The 19249-nt window shown below is 45.3% G+C and overlaps 1 protein-coding gene across 1 annotated transcript; it reads right to left on the bottom strand.

The window, feature by feature from the left end:
* Nucleotides 1–1912: 1912 nt before the first annotated feature.
* On the bottom strand, nucleotides 1913–18614 carry PTPN6 (protein tyrosine phosphatase, non-receptor type 6). The gene is made up of 13 exons (XM_027843300.1): nucleotides 16781–18614; nucleotides 16258–16374; nucleotides 16017–16130; nucleotides 12246–12342; nucleotides 11859–11938; nucleotides 11326–11475; nucleotides 9782–9913; nucleotides 9458–9612; nucleotides 4128–4195; nucleotides 3771–3922; nucleotides 3560–3654; nucleotides 2412–2544; nucleotides 1913–2157 (listed from the first exon to the last, which is right to left on the bottom strand). The coding sequence occupies exons 1-12, from the start codon at nucleotides 16952–16954 to the stop codon at nucleotides 2430–2432; spliced, it is 1449 nt and encodes a 482-aa protein (XP_027699101.1). The 5' UTR covers nucleotides 16955–18614; the 3' UTR covers nucleotides 1913–2157; nucleotides 2412–2429.
* Nucleotides 18615–19249: the final 635 nt, after the last annotated feature.

The following is a 19249-nucleotide window of genomic DNA, read 5'->3' as shown; positions in this document are numbered from 1 at the left end:
TGATCGCTATCTTGCTTTTTAACCAGTCTTTTTTTCCTGGACACTCTTTTCCCTCTAGAATTTTGTGACTACTTTCTTCTGAATTTCTTCTGGCTTGTCTGTCTGCTCCTTCTCAGTTTCCTTTGCTGGATCATCACTCAGCTCTGTGGTTGTTTCCTCAGATTCTGTCCTGGTTTCCTTTTATTATCTTTTCTCTCTACATACTTCCCTTATCAGCTTTGGTAGATTTAATTATAATCTCTAAGCAAATGATTCCCAGTCCATATCCCTAACTGCCTCTTAAACATTTCAAAAAGGTCCCATAGGCATCTCAAACTCAGAATGTCTAAAGGAGACTTCACTATATTTTCCATGAAACCTACTCCTCTTCCAAACTCCCCTATTTCTGTTGAGGGCACTGCCATCCTCCCAGTCACCCAGGTTTCCAACCTTAGTGCCAACTTCAACCCCTCTGTCTCCCTCATCCCACCTACCAAATCAATTGCCAGATCTTGTGTCCTCTACCTGCATAAGTTTTCTTAAATCCAACACCTTCTCTTCACTCACACAGCCACAACTCTAAATACCTCGTACCTGGATTATGGCAGTACCCCTCTGTTAGGTCTCTCTGTGTCACCTCTGTTCTGCATGGTAATCCATCACTTAGCCACCAAAGCGATTTGTCCAAAGTGCATATCTGACCATGTCACCCCCTCCCTCAATAAACTAAAGTGGATTATTATCATCTCCAAGATCAAATATTAAATTTGGCCTTTTTAAGTTGTTTGTGACCAGGCCCCTTCCTACCTTTCCTACCATTTTATACTCTACTCTCTCTCCTATCCAGATGTAATAGCCTCCTGGCTGCTCCTCTCACCCAAGGTTCCATCTGCCATCTTTTTTTTTTTTAATTTATTTATTTTGAATTATCAGCAATCACTTCTATAAGCTTTTGAGTTTTAAATTTTTCTCTCCCTCCCTCCCCAAGATGGCGCACAATCTGATATAGGCATTCCTATTAAACATATTTTCATATTTCCATCTGCCATCTTTGTCCCTCATGTCTGGGATGTTCTTCCTTCTCATCTCCACCTCCTGGCAACCTAATTTTCTTTAAGCCTGTGTCAAGAGTTGCCTTCTCCCTAAGGCCTTTTCTGCTCTCCCTGCCCTCATCCCCAGTGCCTTCCTCTCTAATGTTACCTAGTATTCCTTGTGTATATGTCCTTGGCTTCTCTTGCTCACTGAGGGTAAGAACTGTTTCAGGCTTGGGCTGGGTTTTTTGGGGTTTTTTTTGCCTTTGTATCCCCAGAGCTTAAAGGCACAGTCCTAGGCACACAGTTGGCAGTTAATAAATTCTTGTTGATTAAGCTTTTACATTTATCCTTATTGAATGTCATCTTATTAGATTTAGCTGGGGACAGCTAGGTGACACAGTGGATAGAACATCAGCCTTGGAGTCAGAAGGGCCTGAAGTCAAATTCAGCCTTAGATGCTGATTAGCTATGCGACTCTGGGCAAGTCACCTAACCCTGATTGCCTCTTAAAAAATATTCCAGTCATTAGAACATGTATGTTAACTATCCCTCCCCAATTTTTGTCATTTGTAAAGTGAGTAGACGTCACCTATGTTTTTTCGCAAGTTATTTACTGATAAAAATATTAAGAGTACAGGGCAAGTGCAGATCTCTGGGAACTCCGCTAGAGGCATCTGACAAGCTGACAATGATCATTAAAGTTACTATTTGAGTCCAGCCATCCCTGTCTTTGATCAGTCCTGCCTTTCATTTCTGGTCTAAGTCTCTTTCTGTTTCTCAGTCTCAGTTTCTATCTCTCACCCTTACTTGACGTCTAATTACAAAGAGATTTCCCCACCCCCATTGCCACCCCCTTTCCACTACCTCCCTTCTACACACGCCCCACAAGAACACACAGACCAAATTATGGGGGGCTTTATTTACAAGGATGGGGAATAGCTGGGGTCCCCTCAGCTTCCATGGGCTATGTACAATGGCCAGTGTAGGCAAAGGGGGTGGAGGTAAAGCTATTAAATTAGAAAAGGGCTGATTGAAAGGGAGGGAGGGGGGAGGCCAAGGAATAAATACCGGAATGGGAGGAGGGGGAGAAGAGGTTGTGTCGTAAGTCACTGGAAGTAGATGTCTTCTGGTGTTTGGGATCAGGCTGCAGAGAGAGAAGGCAAGGTGGGAGTGAGGGAGGCCCAGTCAGAAGGGAAGACTGCAAGCCTCAGGGAAGTTGCTGGCAGGGGAAAGGCGTGTGTAGGGGTAGAGGAAGTTGTGAGACTGGGGGAATTTATTTGAGAATACAGGGGCCAGCGGACGGGGTTGGGGTGGGAGTGGAAGGGCAGTCCCACAGAATGGAGAGCACACAGGTGGCTGATGGTGGTGACCGCAGAGGGGCATTGTGGGAAGAATTACCATAGAATCTCTATGCGGTCATTTCTTCTTCACAGAACCTTTGCTCTTCTCCTTTTCAGCTGACCGCTGTTTCTTCATCTTTTCCTCCTTCTTAGTCTTGCCCTGCAGGTTCTCATACATATCCTCCCGGGGTCTGCAGCAGCACAGGGGTGAGCAGACAGTCATGGGGGGAAGGCAGGGAGAGGAATAGGAAGAAGAGAGGGTGGAGGACTGGCTTGGGACTGCAGAGAGGGACAAGACCCAGCCTGGTGTCCTGGGAAGCGTGCTGCAGGTTCAGTCCCTGGAGGACCGGGGCCGACCCTGCTGCCTCTCCTACAAGCCTGGAAACCACTCTGGACTTTAGCCCCATCATTTCCACCTGTAATCGTCCGTTCAATGCGTGTTGTGGGGGAGGCAGGGAGAGAAGTACGGACCAGGAAGGGAGAGTTCCTCCCAGCCAGCCCTAACAGAACTCAGGCAGGGGACTAGAAAAATTTGGAAGCAATGACTCCAAAAGCCCTCAGGTCCCAGCTTGACACCTACTAGTCTTACTTACTTACTCAAGCTCTCAGAACCCGTTTCATAATCTGTAAAAATGAGGGGGTTGGCTTAAGTCATCTCTAGGGCCCCTTTCCAGTTAAAAAAAAAAATTAGGTGACTAAGTGATTGCAACAACGTAAAGGGAAAGAATTTTTTTTTAAGGAGTGGGGGTGGGGGGAATGAAACCGAATGCTGTGTAAAATGATATTGGCCAAGGTTGGTCCTGGACAAAAGTTGAAAAAATGTACTTTCTTCCCTTCTTTGCAGAGGAGGAGGGTGCGGGGTGGGGTGGGATATGGGATATGCCAGACACGACTGATATATTGGTTGTTTTTGCTCCACTGCTTCTCCCTCCTCCCCCACCTGCACCCCTCCCTATCGTCCCCCCTCAATTCTTTTTTAATCTTTCACATTTTTTTTTAAAATAAGGGATGATCCTTTGTATGGGGAAGGGCAATATTCAGAAATAAAGATATCAATAACAATAAATTTTTTTTTTAAATTATGTGATCTACGTCTACCCTTCTTCCCTTAGACAATGTTTAACCTCAGTCCGTGGAAAATAGGAAGTTGGGTTGGTGTATAGAGGCCCTGAAAGGTCATGGTTAGAGGGAAGGAGGGTCACTCACTTTGAGGAGGTCCGGGAGGCCTTGGCATGGGCATTCCTCATGGCTGGAGGGTACCCAATGTTCCCGTACTCTGACTCCACCTGGCCTTTTTGAGACTGGGGGAGGGGATAGGGAGAATGGGTGTCATGACCAGGCCAAGTTTAGCCCTTTCCTCCACTCCCAAACTAGCCAGCTCCTGCCTTGGCCCACTGTCCCGCCACCCAGTTCCTACCTGCAAGACATCTAGTTTCCTCTTGGTGGTCTCAATGAATTGTGCAATAGCCATGTAGATGAACTTATACTGGGCCTCTGTCTGTACCATCCCTGAACGCTGGGCCCGAACCATCTGGATGGTTTTCTGGATGTCAATGTCACAGTCCAGACCTGGGATGTGGAAAGATCATTGATCAGGGCCCTGGACAGCCTCCCTTCCTGTTAGTATAACCCAGGCCCACAGGATTTTGTCTTCTCATCACAGAAAGGCACTATCCGTACATTGGGGCACTTTAGATTCAACTAGGGCTGAGGGGGGTGTTGAAAAGGAAAACCATGTTATCCCTTGTCCTGCCTCCTTCTTCCCACCCCTTACCTTTCGTGGAAATGGCCTCCATGATCATGTCGATAACAATGATGGTCCCAGTTCGTCCAATGCCAGCACTAGGGAGAAGGGGGAAAGTGGGGGAAGTCAGTGACTTTAGGGGAGGGCAGTGGTGGTCCCGGCTGCCCAGTGATGCTGAATAGGAAAAGAAGGGAGGTTTGAGGAACAGAGAGATGGCAGCCACTGTGAAGGGTTGAAAAGGTAGGAGCTAGGTTTGTGGCTGTGCTTCTAACAAAACCTCCTCCCTACTTCCCCAAGTCCTCTGAAGGTGGTCCTCTCCCCTGTTTTCATCTGATCTCAGTCTCTCAGCCCCTTTACGATTGTCTCTCACTGTCCAGGTACAATCTAAGGCGGAGGATCAGCATTGATCGTCTAATTCTTAGATTTCTTTCTTCTTACTTCCTACTGATTTCAGTGAAGCCTGATTTTAGTGAGACCTGCAGCCTGATTTCATTTTAAAAAAGAAAAATATTGGGATTTGAAGAAACCTTAGAAGTCACCAAGTCATCTTCAATTTACACCAGACTTGTGATTTCATTTTATTACTACGGGGGACTTCCTACTGAGGAAACTCCCACTACCAATGCAGGTGAATACCTGCTCTATAACTTAAAGTGTTTTTCTGAGGGGGTGGGGAAGCGATTGGGGTTAAGTAACTTGCCCAGGGTCACACAGCTAGTAAGTATCTGACGTTACATTTGAACTCAGGTCCTCTTGAATCCAGGCCTGGTGCTCTATCCACTGCGCCACCTAGCTGCCCCTTGACTTAAAGTCTTAAAAAGCTTCCCGGGAACACTTGGTGACGGGACTTACCCACAGATGGTATAGGGCAAAAGAAGGATGTGAACCCAGGTCTTCCTGACTGTGAAATTACTGCTCTAGCCACTACACAATGCCATCCCACCCCCCAAGTTCTTTGTTCATGCCCTTCCCTGGGCCTGGAATGTCCTTCCTCCTCCTGGTGAGCTATCAATCAATCAATCAATAAACATTTATCAAGCACCAACTATGCCTGCTACATTCCAGGCACTGTGCTAAGTGCTGGAGATACAAAAAGAGACAAAAGACAGTCCCTGCCCTTGAGAAGCTTACAATCTAATGGGGCAGACAACATGCAAACAAATATGTACAGACAAGCTATTACAGGATAAAGAGGAAATAATTAACAGAGGGAAGGCACTGGAATTAAGAGGGAATGGGGGGAGCTTCCTGTAGGAGATGGGATTATAGTTGGGACTTAAAGGAAGCCAGAAAAGTCAACAGCCAGAGGAGGAGAGGGAGAGCATTCCAGGAGCATGGGGGATGGCCAGAGAAAATGCCCTGAGCCGGGGGATGGACTGTCTTGTTTATGGAACAGCCGTGTGTGTGTGTGTGTGTGTGTGTGTGTGTGTGTGTGTGTGTGTGTGTTCATGTATTCACAGAAGGGCCAATGTCAGTCCTTTAGAACCTATTTCAAATGTTACTTCCCCCATGAAGTTTTAACTAAACTGAAGACCTCACACACTACTTGGATTTCACAACTCAAAATTTTGTTTTATAATATTTATCACTTAATACTGTGTATCATGTAATCTGTGTCTCTATCTTATACCGATGTTTTTCAGTCGTGTCTGACTCTTTGTGACTTCATTTGGGGTTTTCTTGGCAAAGATACTGGAGTGGTTTGCCATTTCTTTCTCCAACTCATTTTACAGTTGAAGAAACTGAGACAAACAGAGCTAAGCGACTTCTCCAGGGTCACACTGCTAGTAAGTGTCTGAGGCTGGATTGGAACTCAGGTCCTTCTGACTCTAGGCCTGGTGCTCTATCCACTTTACCACCTAGCTGCCCCCACTCATAAATTTATCTCAACTTCGTACTTCCTCTAAAGCCTGGCACCACAGGTGCTCAACACACTTGTTTCATTAATAAGGAGAACCAAAAGAATCACTTTAAAAAATTTACAAATGCCATTATATTACCTAACTGAAGTCTCACAAGAGCCCTGGGAGGACAGGATTGCACCTATAATGCTCATTTGAGTTATGGAGAAACCCAAGAGAAGTTCAGAGAAGCATTCAGAGTCATGCAGCCTGTAACAATTCTTCCTGATTCCAGTCCAGTCTGTCCACTTAAGCACACTGGTTCTCTTTAATTTAAAGATGCACTTGTTTTAACAGAGAAAGAAACTGAGTCCACACCCCATTTTCCCCTAGCTCCTTCACCCCTACCTAGCCTCTCCTTTCCAGTCTGTGCAGAAGCTGCTCTGATCCCAGCCCAGGCATCCCACTTCAGCTCCAACATTTTCCCTCTTGGCATTCAGAACTTCCCTAGCCTTAGTGCTCTGAAATACTTTCCCCTTCCCAAGATCTCATCACCAGCCCTCCACCCTGCCTAGAGTTCACCCCAGAGTTCCATGGCCCTTTCCTCTCTATAGACTGGCCCTATTGTCTTTCTGTTCTTCCTTTAGGAATTTCTCCTTATGAAAATCTCATTTTCCCTTCTATCCCCAAACCCTCAATGAAAAGGCTGCTCTTTGCGGCAGTATGGGACAATGGGATAGAAGGCAGGATTGGGCACCCAGAAGTTGGGCCCTCTTTACTGAGTTCTGGGGAAGAGGCAGTGAGCAAAGATGGGCCATCCCTACTCAACACCATTCCTCCAATCTAACTTTGGGGAAGATATCCTTCCCCAGGAACATCAGAACCCAAGTGTGCAGGCTCCTGGTCCCTGCCCCCATCATACTAGGTTTGTCAAGCTAAGTGGCCTGAGTCACACTGTCTAATTTCAAACCTGTCTTGTCAAAAATAACTTCACCCACTTCCTTCCTGTAACGTCTAAATAAAGGCTGTGGGGATTTTGAGAAGTTTGGTCCAGGGAGCTGTCAGGAATGGTGGCTTCTGGGTAGGCTGCTTTCTCCCCCTGCCCAGAGGGTGCCCAAGGATACATTCAGTGATGAGGGCTGGGGCCAGGTCTGTGGTGTCCACATACAAATTTCAGTCCTATGCCACCAGTTCTGCTGTTCCCCTCCCCCTTTCTTCCTATGGCCATCATCCCTCCACCCCCACCCCCACCTCCACTTCTCTTAGGAAGTGAAAGCAGAGAAATCACATAACCCTCACAGTCTGGGGCGCAACATGGGGTTCATCACTGACAAAAGGAGCTTAGACAAAATACATTCCAGTTCTTCCTCACCTCCTGCCCAGCTCTAGCTAGACCTCAAGCTGGATTTCTCGGTAACATCTCAAGACATCCAAATCTCTCATTTTACAATGCAGAATACTGGGGCCCAGTTCAATTCCACAACCACTTATTAAATGCCCACCACGTGCAAAGTACAGAAGATACAAGAACAAAAATAGAAACAAAAAAAAAATTCCTTGCCCTCAAGGATTTTACACTCTACTGGCAGAGACGTGCTGTGATTTGCTTCAGTTAGTAAGCGCCGGAGCTGGAACTACAACCTAGGTACTCCTGATTCTCAGTCTGAGGCTGATTTTTTTTTTGTTCCTATTAACATCTCCCTTTCAGGCCCTAAGCCCAGGGATAGCTGGAGAACCCCACTGTTGCCCAATTTTGGTTCAGCCCAGAACAACATCTGATCAAGAATGAGAACAGTCACCAGGAGGGCTCCTAGGGAAGTCTGTCAACCCACATCTCACACTGAGCCACAGTAAAAAGTGGACTGGATAGAGAGTGGAAGGACCTGGGTTCAAATCCTGGTTCTGTTACTTACTGCCTGGGTGACCTTGGGCAAGTCACTTAACTTTTCTGAGATTCAGTTTCCTTGTCTGTTAAAAATGAACAAGAGGGCTTGACCCAATAGCCTCTAAGCTCCCTTTGAGCTCTAAATCTAAACCTAATGACCTCTGAGGCCCTTTTCAGTCTTCCATCTTACATTCCCAATAGTAAGTAACTAGGGTCAATGATAATTTGGCTCTTGTGGGGAACACTTCTACCTTTTCCCTGCATAGTCCAGATTGGGAAGACCTAGGTTACTGTTAGCAGACAAAGCAAGTCCCAGGGCTTTAACAGAAATTCAGAAAAGGCAGTAGTATAAACCTATAGCCCTTGAAACTTTGGAGAAAAGGATGAAGAGAGCTGGGGTCAGGCAGGAGCCCTCCAAGGGAATGTGCTTCAGAAAAAGGGAGGGTTTCTCTCAGAGAGGATTAGGGTTTAATCAAGAGGATCCCCAAGCTCAGGGTCATAAGATTTAGCACCAGAATGACTCCTAGACATCATCCAGTATGACCTCATCATTTTACAGCTATTACGTCTAAGATCAAGAGTCCGCATGGGGTTGTGGGGTTGTGGTCTCTGAACCTGAATTTGAGTCCTGGCTCTGACCCATACAGGTTGTGTGACCCTAGAGAGGTTACTGACCTCCCCACCTTTATATAGAATCTTTTTTTTTTTTTTTTGGTTATCATTTGTATATGGAAATAGCTGTATTTATTGATGATCTTTAAGTTCACAATGAAATTAAAAAAAAAACATTAAGTCACACAGATCTCAGTGTTCTGGGCAACTCTCTAAGACTATGGATAGCAAGGCAGCTGCTGGCTTGAACTGGTAGAGGGAGTTTCTTTGTCAAGTTCCCTATAGCCAGAAGGCCATAAAACCCCCCAAAAAACCCCAGGACTGGAGTTCTGAATTTGTAGAGTCTGTGGATAGATCTATGAACTTGGATTAGAAAAAACTTCCATATTTGTTTTTCTTAACCTCTAACTGAAGCTTAGCATTTTTTTCGATCATGATTTTTTTCTCCTCCAAATCTTATTCTGAGAAAGGGTCTACAGGCCTCAGCAGACTGCTGAAGGGGTCCATGACACAGGAAAGGGCAAGAACCTCGGCTCTGGGATCAAATACAAACTCCTCTGTTTGGCTTTGACAGCACTTCACAACTGGCTCCAAACTACCCTTCCTACTGTACTAGATAGAACTCCTCTTCACAATTCCACTACTCTACTGTGTGACCCTGGGCAAGTCACTTAACCTCCATTGCCTCACACCAAAAAAAAAAAAAAAATCAATTCCACCACTCCAGAAAAACTGGTTTTCTTGCTGCGCCTCCATTTCCTAACTCTGTGCCATTGCAGTGAAAGTCCCCCACGCCTGGAACATATTCCTAAACCTCTGCCTTGTAGAATCCCTGTTTCCCTCAAAGACCAGCTTAAGCACTTCCTCCTAATCTCCTTTCCTGATCCCTCAAAATTCTTTTGCTTTTCCTCCTGGTCCTCCCCCCTCACCTTATTTTCTCAGTACCTACAGATACGGGGGGTGGGTGGGAAGAGGAAGGGGTACAATTTGAGGAGGCACAGGGCAGTCTCATCACATCTCACCTGCAGTGTACTATGATAGGCCCTGCATGGGGCAGCCTCTCCTGTTGCTGGTTGATCTGGTCCAGGAAGCTGAGGACGCCTCCGGGTTCACTGGGCACCCCATGGTCAGGCCAGCTCAGGTACTGGTAGTGCCAAATCTTCCTCACCAAGTCTCCCTGGGGCAGGGCATCGGAGTATTGGCACCCACTCCACTTGCTCTCACCATCCACAACGATGCCACGATTTTTTTCCTCCCCTCTCCCTCTTGGTAAGGACCCCCAGGGGTTGGGCAAGTCCCCCTCCCCGACTATGCAGACAGAGAGACCCTGTGCTGAGGTAACTTACATTGTCCAGTGGGGAGACCTGCAGGCTCCGGACCTTATACTCAGGGGTGTCGTGTTCCTTGCAATTGAAAACAGAGTATAGGCCGTATGACCGTTGCGTCCCAACTTCAGGCCAGTAAGGGACACACTTGTTCTGGGAGGGGAGAGAGGAAAAAATGGCAGTGAAATAAAACAGAGAAGAAATAAGAGAAGGGAGAAGAGATGGATGGAGAAGGATTCAATAGAACTAACTAAACTTTTATCTATTACTACTACATGAAAGGCCGTGGAGCAGCCTGGTGCCATGTAAGGAGTGATATCCTGAAGTCAAGCTCAAGACGAAAGTTGAGATTGTATTATTTTCAAGGTCTCTTTCAGGTCTAAATATTTTATGATTCTAGGTGCTGTGGAAAATACAAAAAATGGCACAGTCCTTCTCCTCAAGAGTATTATGGTCTACTAAGAGGAGACTGGAAGATTGTGAAACTATTTTGCTTCCTATTAATCAGACCTGGGATGTCGCTGTCTCACTGTTGCAAGATCACCCGGGTAAGATCAACTATAGGGGCAGACGTATTGTGAGGAAGTAAGGAGGAGTGAAAGGGAGTTAAGCTCCCACCCTAACTGGCATAAACCATCCCATTTCAGACACAAGAGACCCAACTTCTCACCCTGATTCTTCTACTAATGAACTTGGGCATCAATGGGCTTCAATATCTTCATCTGTAAAATGAGAGCGCTAGACTAGGTCAGTGTTTCCCAAACCAGACCAAATCAAATTATATTTGGGATCTGTATGCTTCCTAAATTCTCCACCCTGATGGAGCAGGGAAAGAAGTACCAGGCAGAAGAGATACCCTGGAAAGGCCACTGACCAGCAGTTCTATTGCAATATAAAAGACAGTATTAAGGAACAGATTCAGATGAAGCATTTAGCTAGCAAAATGATTCCTAAGGCTAGATTCTTATGCTTACTTTGACTCTTGCTCCAAAGGGCATTTCTACATTTTACGTCTTCTAGGAACCAGTTACATAGTTATATTTTGGTAATAAAGGGTAATAAAAATGCATAAAGGCTTTATCTCTCAAATAATAACCAATCTGTTCTCCACAACACTGCATTTCTCAGGAGTTCGGATATTAGATACAGGAGCAAGGGGGTAGATTTGCAGACAAGCATGGCAGAAGAGAATACAGTGAAAAAGAAGGAGGAAAAAAAAGAGAAAAATGAGAGGTCCATTTTTTTAAGTCAATAGGTTTTATGAAATCAGGATTTGGGGTAGTAAAAGTTTTACAGACCCATAAAAACTTAATTTGGAGTAGCTGCTTAATTTCAGCTGGCAACTACCTGGTTTTAGATAATTTTTTATGATGCCTTCTAGGTCTGAGGTCTCTCATTTTAGACACCAGTTGGGAAGTAGTCAGACCTAAGGTTGAGAGGAGAGGTGAGATTGAGAGGAGAGAAGAGGTCAGGGAGTGAGAGAAGAGAGCTGAGAAGAAGGGAGAAGAGGGAAGGAGTATAAGAAGGGAAGCGGACCATTTCGGACCAAATGGAACGTGCCATACCCGACCCTTCTCCACCTCCCGGGTAGTCATGACAATAACTTGGGAGTTTTCCTGCCACACCATCTGCCAGAAGTCATTAACTGTGGCATCCAAACAGCCTTGGCTGGCGATGTAGATCTTGGCATTTTCATCCGCACTCACCAGCTGGTTCTGAGATCAAGGACAGACAAACTGATTAGTCCATTAGATTGGGGACTGCCTTTTGCCTCTCTTTGTATCCCCAGCCCGTAGCACGGTGCCTTGCATCTAGTAAGTGCTTTATAAATGCTTATGGACTGACACATCTCCAGAGACATAGAATCCCATCACTCTAGCCTCACTCACCCCATCCCCAAACCCATGAATCTGACCACCATGGCCACATCTTCATCAGCATTTTTGTTTGTCCCAGTCTCAAATCTGTGTCATGTCTGTATATGCTGTCTCTCCTCCATCAATCCATGAGTACCCTGATGATAAAGATCCATACCTCATACCTCCTCCTCCTCCCTCTATATCCCCAGACTTCATCTAGACCAGGAGCTACCACTGACCTTGACATAATTGGCGTTGATGTAATCAGACCCTGGGATGTTGCTGTCTCGACCTTGCAGGATTACCCTGGTGTGATCAACTATAGGAGAAGACATATTGTGAGGAAGTGAGATGTGAAAAGGAGTTAATTGGATCATAGGAATTGGGCTATAAGTATCGGGTAGCCCTAAATCCCCCTCTCTACTTCCCCACTCAGATTTTATCTAGTCAGTGGCAGAAAAAAGAAGCAAGGGCCCCACAGAGGAGACTTGGAGACCTAGGAGAGGGGCCTTGAGACCCAGTGGGAGAAGGAAGAAGTATAGGCCTAATGGGGAATGAATGGTAGGGCTGGAGGCTTGAAGGGTGAAGAGAGAGCTAAAGGTTCCACGGGAGAGGTGGGCTCTCACAAGGGAGAATGTTCTTGTATCGGTTCTTGCTCTTATTCTCAGGTCTCTGCCCCTCATGCCGATCATACAAATTTTTAACCTCCTGCTTCTGAAGACCCTAGAAGATGAAGAGAGAAAGGGCTTTAGTCAGTGGGGCAGAAGGAAGGGCGGGACAAGGAAACTGGGCCAGAAAGACAGACATTGAGACAATCCAAACTATAGAGAAATGAAGAGAGAAACACAACGAGAAAAAGGAAAAAAGAAAGACAAAAGACAGACAACCCCTGAATGGGGGTCTAAGCCAAGAGCCTGAGACAACAAAAGCCTGCATGAAGACACTAAGTTTAATGGACTAGCTGCCTAGGACATGGTATGAATGAATGACTAGATAAAAGAATAAATATTTAAATCCCTACTATATGCCAGAAAAGAGGCACTGCAATGTTGTGACAAAGATCTGGCCTTTGAGTCTGGAAGACCTGGATTCAGGTCCTACCTCAGATACATACCAGCTAGGTGACCCAGAGAAATCACTTGAGTGCTCAGTGCTCAGGCTAAAGACTATAAATTTCCAATTGCTAGCTGATCAATATTTTTTGTTGTTCTTCAGCCATTTTTCAATCATGTCCAGCTCTTTATGACCTCATTTGGGGTTTTCTTGGCAAAGATACTGGAGTGGTTTGCCAGTTCATTTTGCAGATAAGGAAAATGAGGCAAAGTTAAGTGACTTGCCCTGGGTCACATAACTGGTAAGTGTCTGAGGCTAAATATGAACTCCAGGCCTATCACTCTATCCACTGCACTACCTAGATCAATATTAGATGAGGGAATTCCTCACCAGAAATTCCTTACACAGTAAAATCACAGGTAAGGTCAAAAAGCATAAGATAGGGACAGGGGCAAGGTGGGACATGGGGGAAGATGGTCTTTAAACTATAAACATGTCAAAAGAATCCTCCTAAAGCCCAGATCTAACTCTATCAGTAACTGCTCAAAAAACACTCAATGGCTCCCCATTGCCCTTAGGCATTTGAGCTTTTCCCCAATCTGCTACCTTTCCTACCTTATTTCATGCTACACCCTTCATGGGATCTAAATTCCAGGTGAAAGAGACTATGTGTTACTTCCCAAACACACCCTATCTTCCTTTTAGGCTGAGCTCTCAGCCTCAATCCTTCCAATTTTAATGCTTTCTCCCATTTCAATTATGTTTAATAGAATGTAAGCTCCTTCAGGGGATTGTGTTAGGTGTTTGGGTGTTTTGTTTTGTTTTGTCTTTTAAAAGGGCCTAAAGATCAAGTGACCACCATGTGCTGATGTGGCTGGTGCTGTGCTGGGCCTAGGGATACAAAGAAGAAAGGGGACTTGTCCCTGCCCTAGAGGAGCTTACCATCAAGCTGGGGAAGAAAAGACATAAATCTTTTTATAGGTAGATATAAAAAATATATTTTATAGGTAGATAAAAATAAGCATGAGGAGACGAAGATACTAGGAGCTCAAGATGGGGTTCAGAAATCAGGAAAGGCTTCATTGATAACTTTGGGTAACTTAATCTTCTCTTGGTTTCAGTTTCCTCATCTGTAAAGTGATGGGGTTGAACTAGTTGGCCTTGGAGGTCCCATCCATGATGCTACATTGTGTGTAGAAGGTGACCCTTGATCTGAGCCTTGAAGGAAACTGAGGTTCTAAGACATGGAAGGTCTTCCACACTCAAAGGCCAGATGTTTGTCACAACATCACAATGCCTCTTCTCTGGCATACAGTAGGGACTTAAATATTTATTCTTTTATCTACTCATACTGGCATAGAAGCCAGTATGAAGGGATGCAGGCAGGTGATGGTATATGGTGTGTATGAAGGTCACCAAATGGGCCAGTGTGGCTGAACTGTAAGGTGAATGAAGGGGAGCTGACGGGTGCTCTGGTAAACATTTAACAACTGGCCCTCTGGGGGAAGAAAAAAAACTTGTATACACTACACATATTTATGTCTAATCCGCAGTACAAACATTTTCTCCGTTGCCTTTTTTTTTAAGACTAAACAATCAACAAAGCAATAAAGCAAGCCTTGATTTGTAGCAATACTCATGCTGAAAATTTAACAATCAGCTCTCGGAACCAGTGGTAGGAGCTGGCTCCAGGACACCCCTGGGAGTAATGTACAACAAAGATGGAAAGGTAGGTTAAAGTCAGGCTGTGAAGGGCTTCAAATGCCAAACCAAGGAGTTAATTTTGTTCCTACAAGTATCAGAATTTATGAAGTGGGAAAATGACTTTATCACACCTGTGCTTTAGGAAAACCACTTTGGCAGCTGTGTGGAGGATGGATTGGAGCAGGGAAACCAATTAGGAGACTATTGAAATAGTCTAGGTGAAGGGTGATTAAGACCTGAACCAGGTGTCACAGTGACTGGATAGCTGGATTTGGAATCAAGAAGACCTAAGACTAAGACACTAGCTATGTGACCCTGGACAAAGGTCAGTCTGAGTTTCCTTATCTATCTATCTAAAGCGGATCATAATGGTACATACCTCACAGGGTTGTTTTTGAGCACCAAATGAGTTAATATATGAAAAGTACTTTGCAAACCTTAAAATGCTTTGTAAATGTTAGCTACTGTTATTAAGTAGGGTGGTGGTTATGTGAGTTAGATAGAAGAAAAAGATGCAAGAAATATGGAGGTACTTCTGGTTCTAATTCTTCTTTACGACATGACTAATGTGAAAATATATTTAATAGGAATGCATGTGTATAGCCTATATCAGATTGCATGCCATCTAAGGAAGGGGGGAGAAAATTTAAAACTCAAAAACTTATGGAAGTGAAAGTTGAAAACTAAAATAAATTAATAAAAAAAATTTTAAAAAAGGAAGAAATGTGGAGGTAGAAACAATTGATTGTATATGTGAAATGAAGAAGAGAGCAAGTCATCTTCTCTCACCTTTCCAATCTTCTTACACATTACACCCCACGGTCCCTCCTCCAGGTACTCTACGTCCTGGTTTCTCTAGTTTCATTCAAATCCTAGTTGCCATACCACCTTCTAGAAAACCTTTCCTGATCTCCCTTAATTCTAGTCCCTTCCCTTTGTCATATTTTCAATTTATTCTGAATCTATTGCTTATTTATAAATATCTGTTGGCCTGTCATCTCCCCCATTAGATTGTGAGCTCCTGGGGGCAGGGGTTAGTTTTTTTTTGTCTTTCTTTGTATGGTCAATGCTTAGCAGAGTGCCTGGTACATAATAGGTGCTTAATAAATTTTTACTGACTATTGACTATTGGTGACACTGCAGTTACAAACCTGGGTGACTGGAAGAATGGAGGTGCCCTCAACAGTAACAGGAAAATTTGGAAGATGGGAGTGTTTGGGGGAAAAGCTAAAGAATTCTATTTTGGACATATGAGTTTCAGATGCCACCATGACATCCACTTTAACATGTCTAATAGGCAGTTGGTAACATAGGACTGGAGCTAAGGCGAAAGTCTACGGCTAGTTATATAGATCTAGGAGTCATCAGCACAGAGATGATCATTAAATTCATGTGAGTTGGTGAGGTCACTGAGAGAAAGTATAGAGAAAGAAAAGAAGAAGGCTCGAGACAGAGCCTTGGGAATACCCACAGTAAAAAGGCATGATATGCAAACAAGAAGTACTTAATGAATTTTGTCGAATTTTGCAATGAACACTCCACAGACAGTGACTCACAGGGCACAGAATTTTCCAGCCTTGTCTAGGGCACAACAATGCCTTGGTGCTACTCTGTTGACCCACCCTTTCTGGGATACTCACCTCAAACTCCTCCCAGAATCCAGCTTTGGATGTTTCCTCTGACTGCTGTTTCTTGTTCAATTCCAAGACCCGGTTTTCTATGTCAGCTGCATTCACTCTTGTGGCATAATATGGCTGGGGAGATGTCAGGAGATAATTGGAGAGAGGGAAGGAGAATGAGTATGAGTCAGGGAATTCAGAGGCATGAGGCAAGAATGGGAGGGGGGGAAGGAACAGACCCAGGGGAGAGCCCTCTGCTCACCTGTCGCAGGTAGACAAAGGCACCTGAGGCCTCCTCAATTCCTGTTTTCTTGAAATGTTCCACCAGGTCAGTGAGGCTGTCAAAGGTCTCAGAGCCACCCACAGTGTAACGGCTAGCCTGAGACACCAAAGTGAGAGGTGTGACAATGGGAAGTGAGAGGAAAAGAGAGAGAAGTCCCAAGATCTCTCCAAGCTCAGCCTAAACAAGGGCAAGCCTTCTCCTTGATCTCCTCCTCTTCACCTGACCCCCAGTACTAATCCTGAAACTCTAACCCCCCACCACCCCATTTCCCCTTTAACCAGGGTGGCAACACCCTGGGGGTAAGATGCAGCATTTTCCTGCTGGTTTTTCGAGACATCACCCTTCGTACTCTTTCTAGATGAGAGGGTGGTGATCTCTGACTGACCACCTGGCACCCCGGGGCTGGACCTCTTGTGCTGTGTGGCAGCTGTCCCCAACCATCCTCCTTTTTCACAGCTCCCAACCCTTATCCCCTACTTGCCACTCACTGTGTTCATCTCACCTCACACATCACTTTGATATGAGTGACCCTGAGTGGGGAGCCCAGTCCAGCCTTGGGCTGGTCACTGAGTACAGACAGCACAAAATGACCAGGTTGGCTCAGGCTCTCACGGACCAGAAACGTCCAGGGTTCACCCTTGGCCTGAAGCAGCGTCTCAGCCTGGGCCCCAGACATGTGGCCGTGGTACCACCTGATGGGACAGAATAAGCGAGGGCGGCAGAGAGTTGGGGGGAGAAATGAGATCAGAAAAGGGGGAAACAGACCCAGAGAAAGGAAAAGCGTTAAGAAGACAGAGACTGGGCAAGACTAAGAGAGACAAAGGAGAAACTCAGAGACAGACGAAACATCAGATCTGGAAACAGAGACGAGGACCCTCAGGCTGAGATAGGAAGATGATGGGAAGCAGGGTAACATGAGGTGAAGAAAGATGGAGCAGTGAAGCTGTAGGCAGAAATAGTAGATTCAACAACTTAACAAATGTTTATTATTAAGCATTTTCTGTATGCCAAACTCATAGTAATCTCTGTCAAATAAACAAAGATTAGGAAAGACAGGAAGTCACATGAGGAAGAAAGTCCTGGGAGATAGCCCCGGGGGACAGCCGAGAACTGAGGGGATAATGTGGAGGACCCCAAGATCCCATCACAGTGGAGAGAGGGAGAGATTGGGTGCTTCAGGGTGGAGAGGTCAGGACAGAAAGCAGAACTGGAACCTTTCCCCAACATCTCCTCAACTCCACCCCCCCCACCAACCTGTTCCCTAGAGGAAACAGTTAACCCCAGGGCTGCCCAGCCCCACAGGAAAACACGTGATGGAAAAAGCAAAAAGCTCCCTCTGGGGAGAGAGTGAGAAGTGAGGTTTCTTCAGCCTGGGGGTTGGGGGGGGGTAGAGATTTTCCAACCGCAGGGATGATGAGGTAGGAGGGGGAGGGTAGGACAGACAGTCTTCAGAAAAAGAACTTAATCTTTTCAATGCTCATATAGAGGCCAAGGCTTCAGTGACCACTGACCTAAGGACCCAAAGGTTTTTTCTCCAGTCCCCAACCCCCAACCCTACTACCAAGCCAAGAGGACTCTACTCCAGAAGTAGGCCTGGTCCCTCACACTGAAAAGGAAGGGGCTCTAAAGTCTGGTCCCCCACCTCCAGCCACAGGATGAGGAAGTGTACATGCAAATACTGACTTGCCCACAGGCTGGCAATCAAGTACAGAGGGAACAGATGCAAATTCCCAAGGGAAACCACTTTGAAGAGAAAGGAAAGGGAAGGGAACAGAAGAATGGCAAGGAAGGTTGTTGGGGTGAACTCCTTTTTCCACCCAGAGAGTACTGAGTACTCCTTGGGACAACTCAGACTTCCAGGCTAGGGGAAGGCGGAGGGGGTGACTAACCACTCACAGTCATCTCTTTGAAGGTTTCCCTCAGGCACTGGAGTGCCTTCACTATCCCCCATCCTTGGCTCTGCCTTGGCTTCTTTTAATTTCTTTTCTTGTACCCCTTGACCACAGTCCATCTGCCAGGGTCATTCCCATGGCTGACTCAAACTTTTCTTTGTAGAGTCCCTCCATAGCACCCACTGCTTCTGGCATTTATGATGCCCTCAACCTCCGTGTCCTGTGTAGATCCTAGATTGGGATGGGAAGAAGGACTGAAGCAACATGGTGGGTGTGCAAAAAAATGTTGAAGCAGCAGAGAAGGGGCACCATGGAATTACCAAGGAAGGAGGAGAAAGTTGAGGTTGGGCACTAAGTCTGAAGCTTCCTAAAAAGTAGTGAATAATAGCTACATGCGTTCTCTAGGACTCTGTTCTTAGCCCTATCCTGGTCAATATTTTTAAATCAGTGACTTGGAATAATGTCGTAGAAAACCTACTGAGCTAGTTGACAGATTATGTATAACTGACAAGAATAGCTAGTACGATAATAGAGACAGGATTCAGCATGTGCTGAGCAACGAGGTGTACAAGAAAAGGATAGGCCAACATGGCTTAGCAGAAGTTAATGTGAAAAGACCTTGCTATTTCAGTTGATTGCAAGCTTAATTTCAGAATCATGAAATCTTAGATTTGGAAAGGACATGAGAGGTTTTCTAGTCCAACCAATATTTAAATACAAATGCATTCTACAACATAACCAACAAATGGGCATCTAGCCTTCCTCAAAGACCTCCAGTGACCAAGAACACTGTGATACAGCTGTTTTTAAAAAATCTAATGCAAAATGAACAAAAGTACAGTGTCCAGACTGAAAGAGGAGATAGTTTCTTTTTGCTCTGGTCAGGCCAAATCTGGTACACGGCGCTCAATTCTAGGCGCTATGTTTTAAGAAGGGCACTGACAAATATGGTCTGCAAACCATGTCAGATGAGGAAAGATGAACATAACTATGGACAGTGGATAGAGCACCGGCTCTGGAGTCTGGAGGACCTGAGTTCAAATCAGGCCTCAGACACATAATACTTCCTAGCTGTGTGA

This window comes from Vombatus ursinus, unplaced genomic scaffold (assembly GCF_900497805.2).
Source record: "Vombatus ursinus unplaced genomic scaffold, bare-nosed wombat genome assembly UNPS02014906.1, whole genome shotgun sequence".
In the NCBI taxonomy this organism is placed as follows: domain Eukaryota; kingdom Metazoa; phylum Chordata; class Mammalia; order Diprotodontia; family Vombatidae; genus Vombatus; species Vombatus ursinus.
Note: the sequence above shows the minus strand (reverse complement) of the source record. Positions and strands in the feature narration are given on the sequence as shown.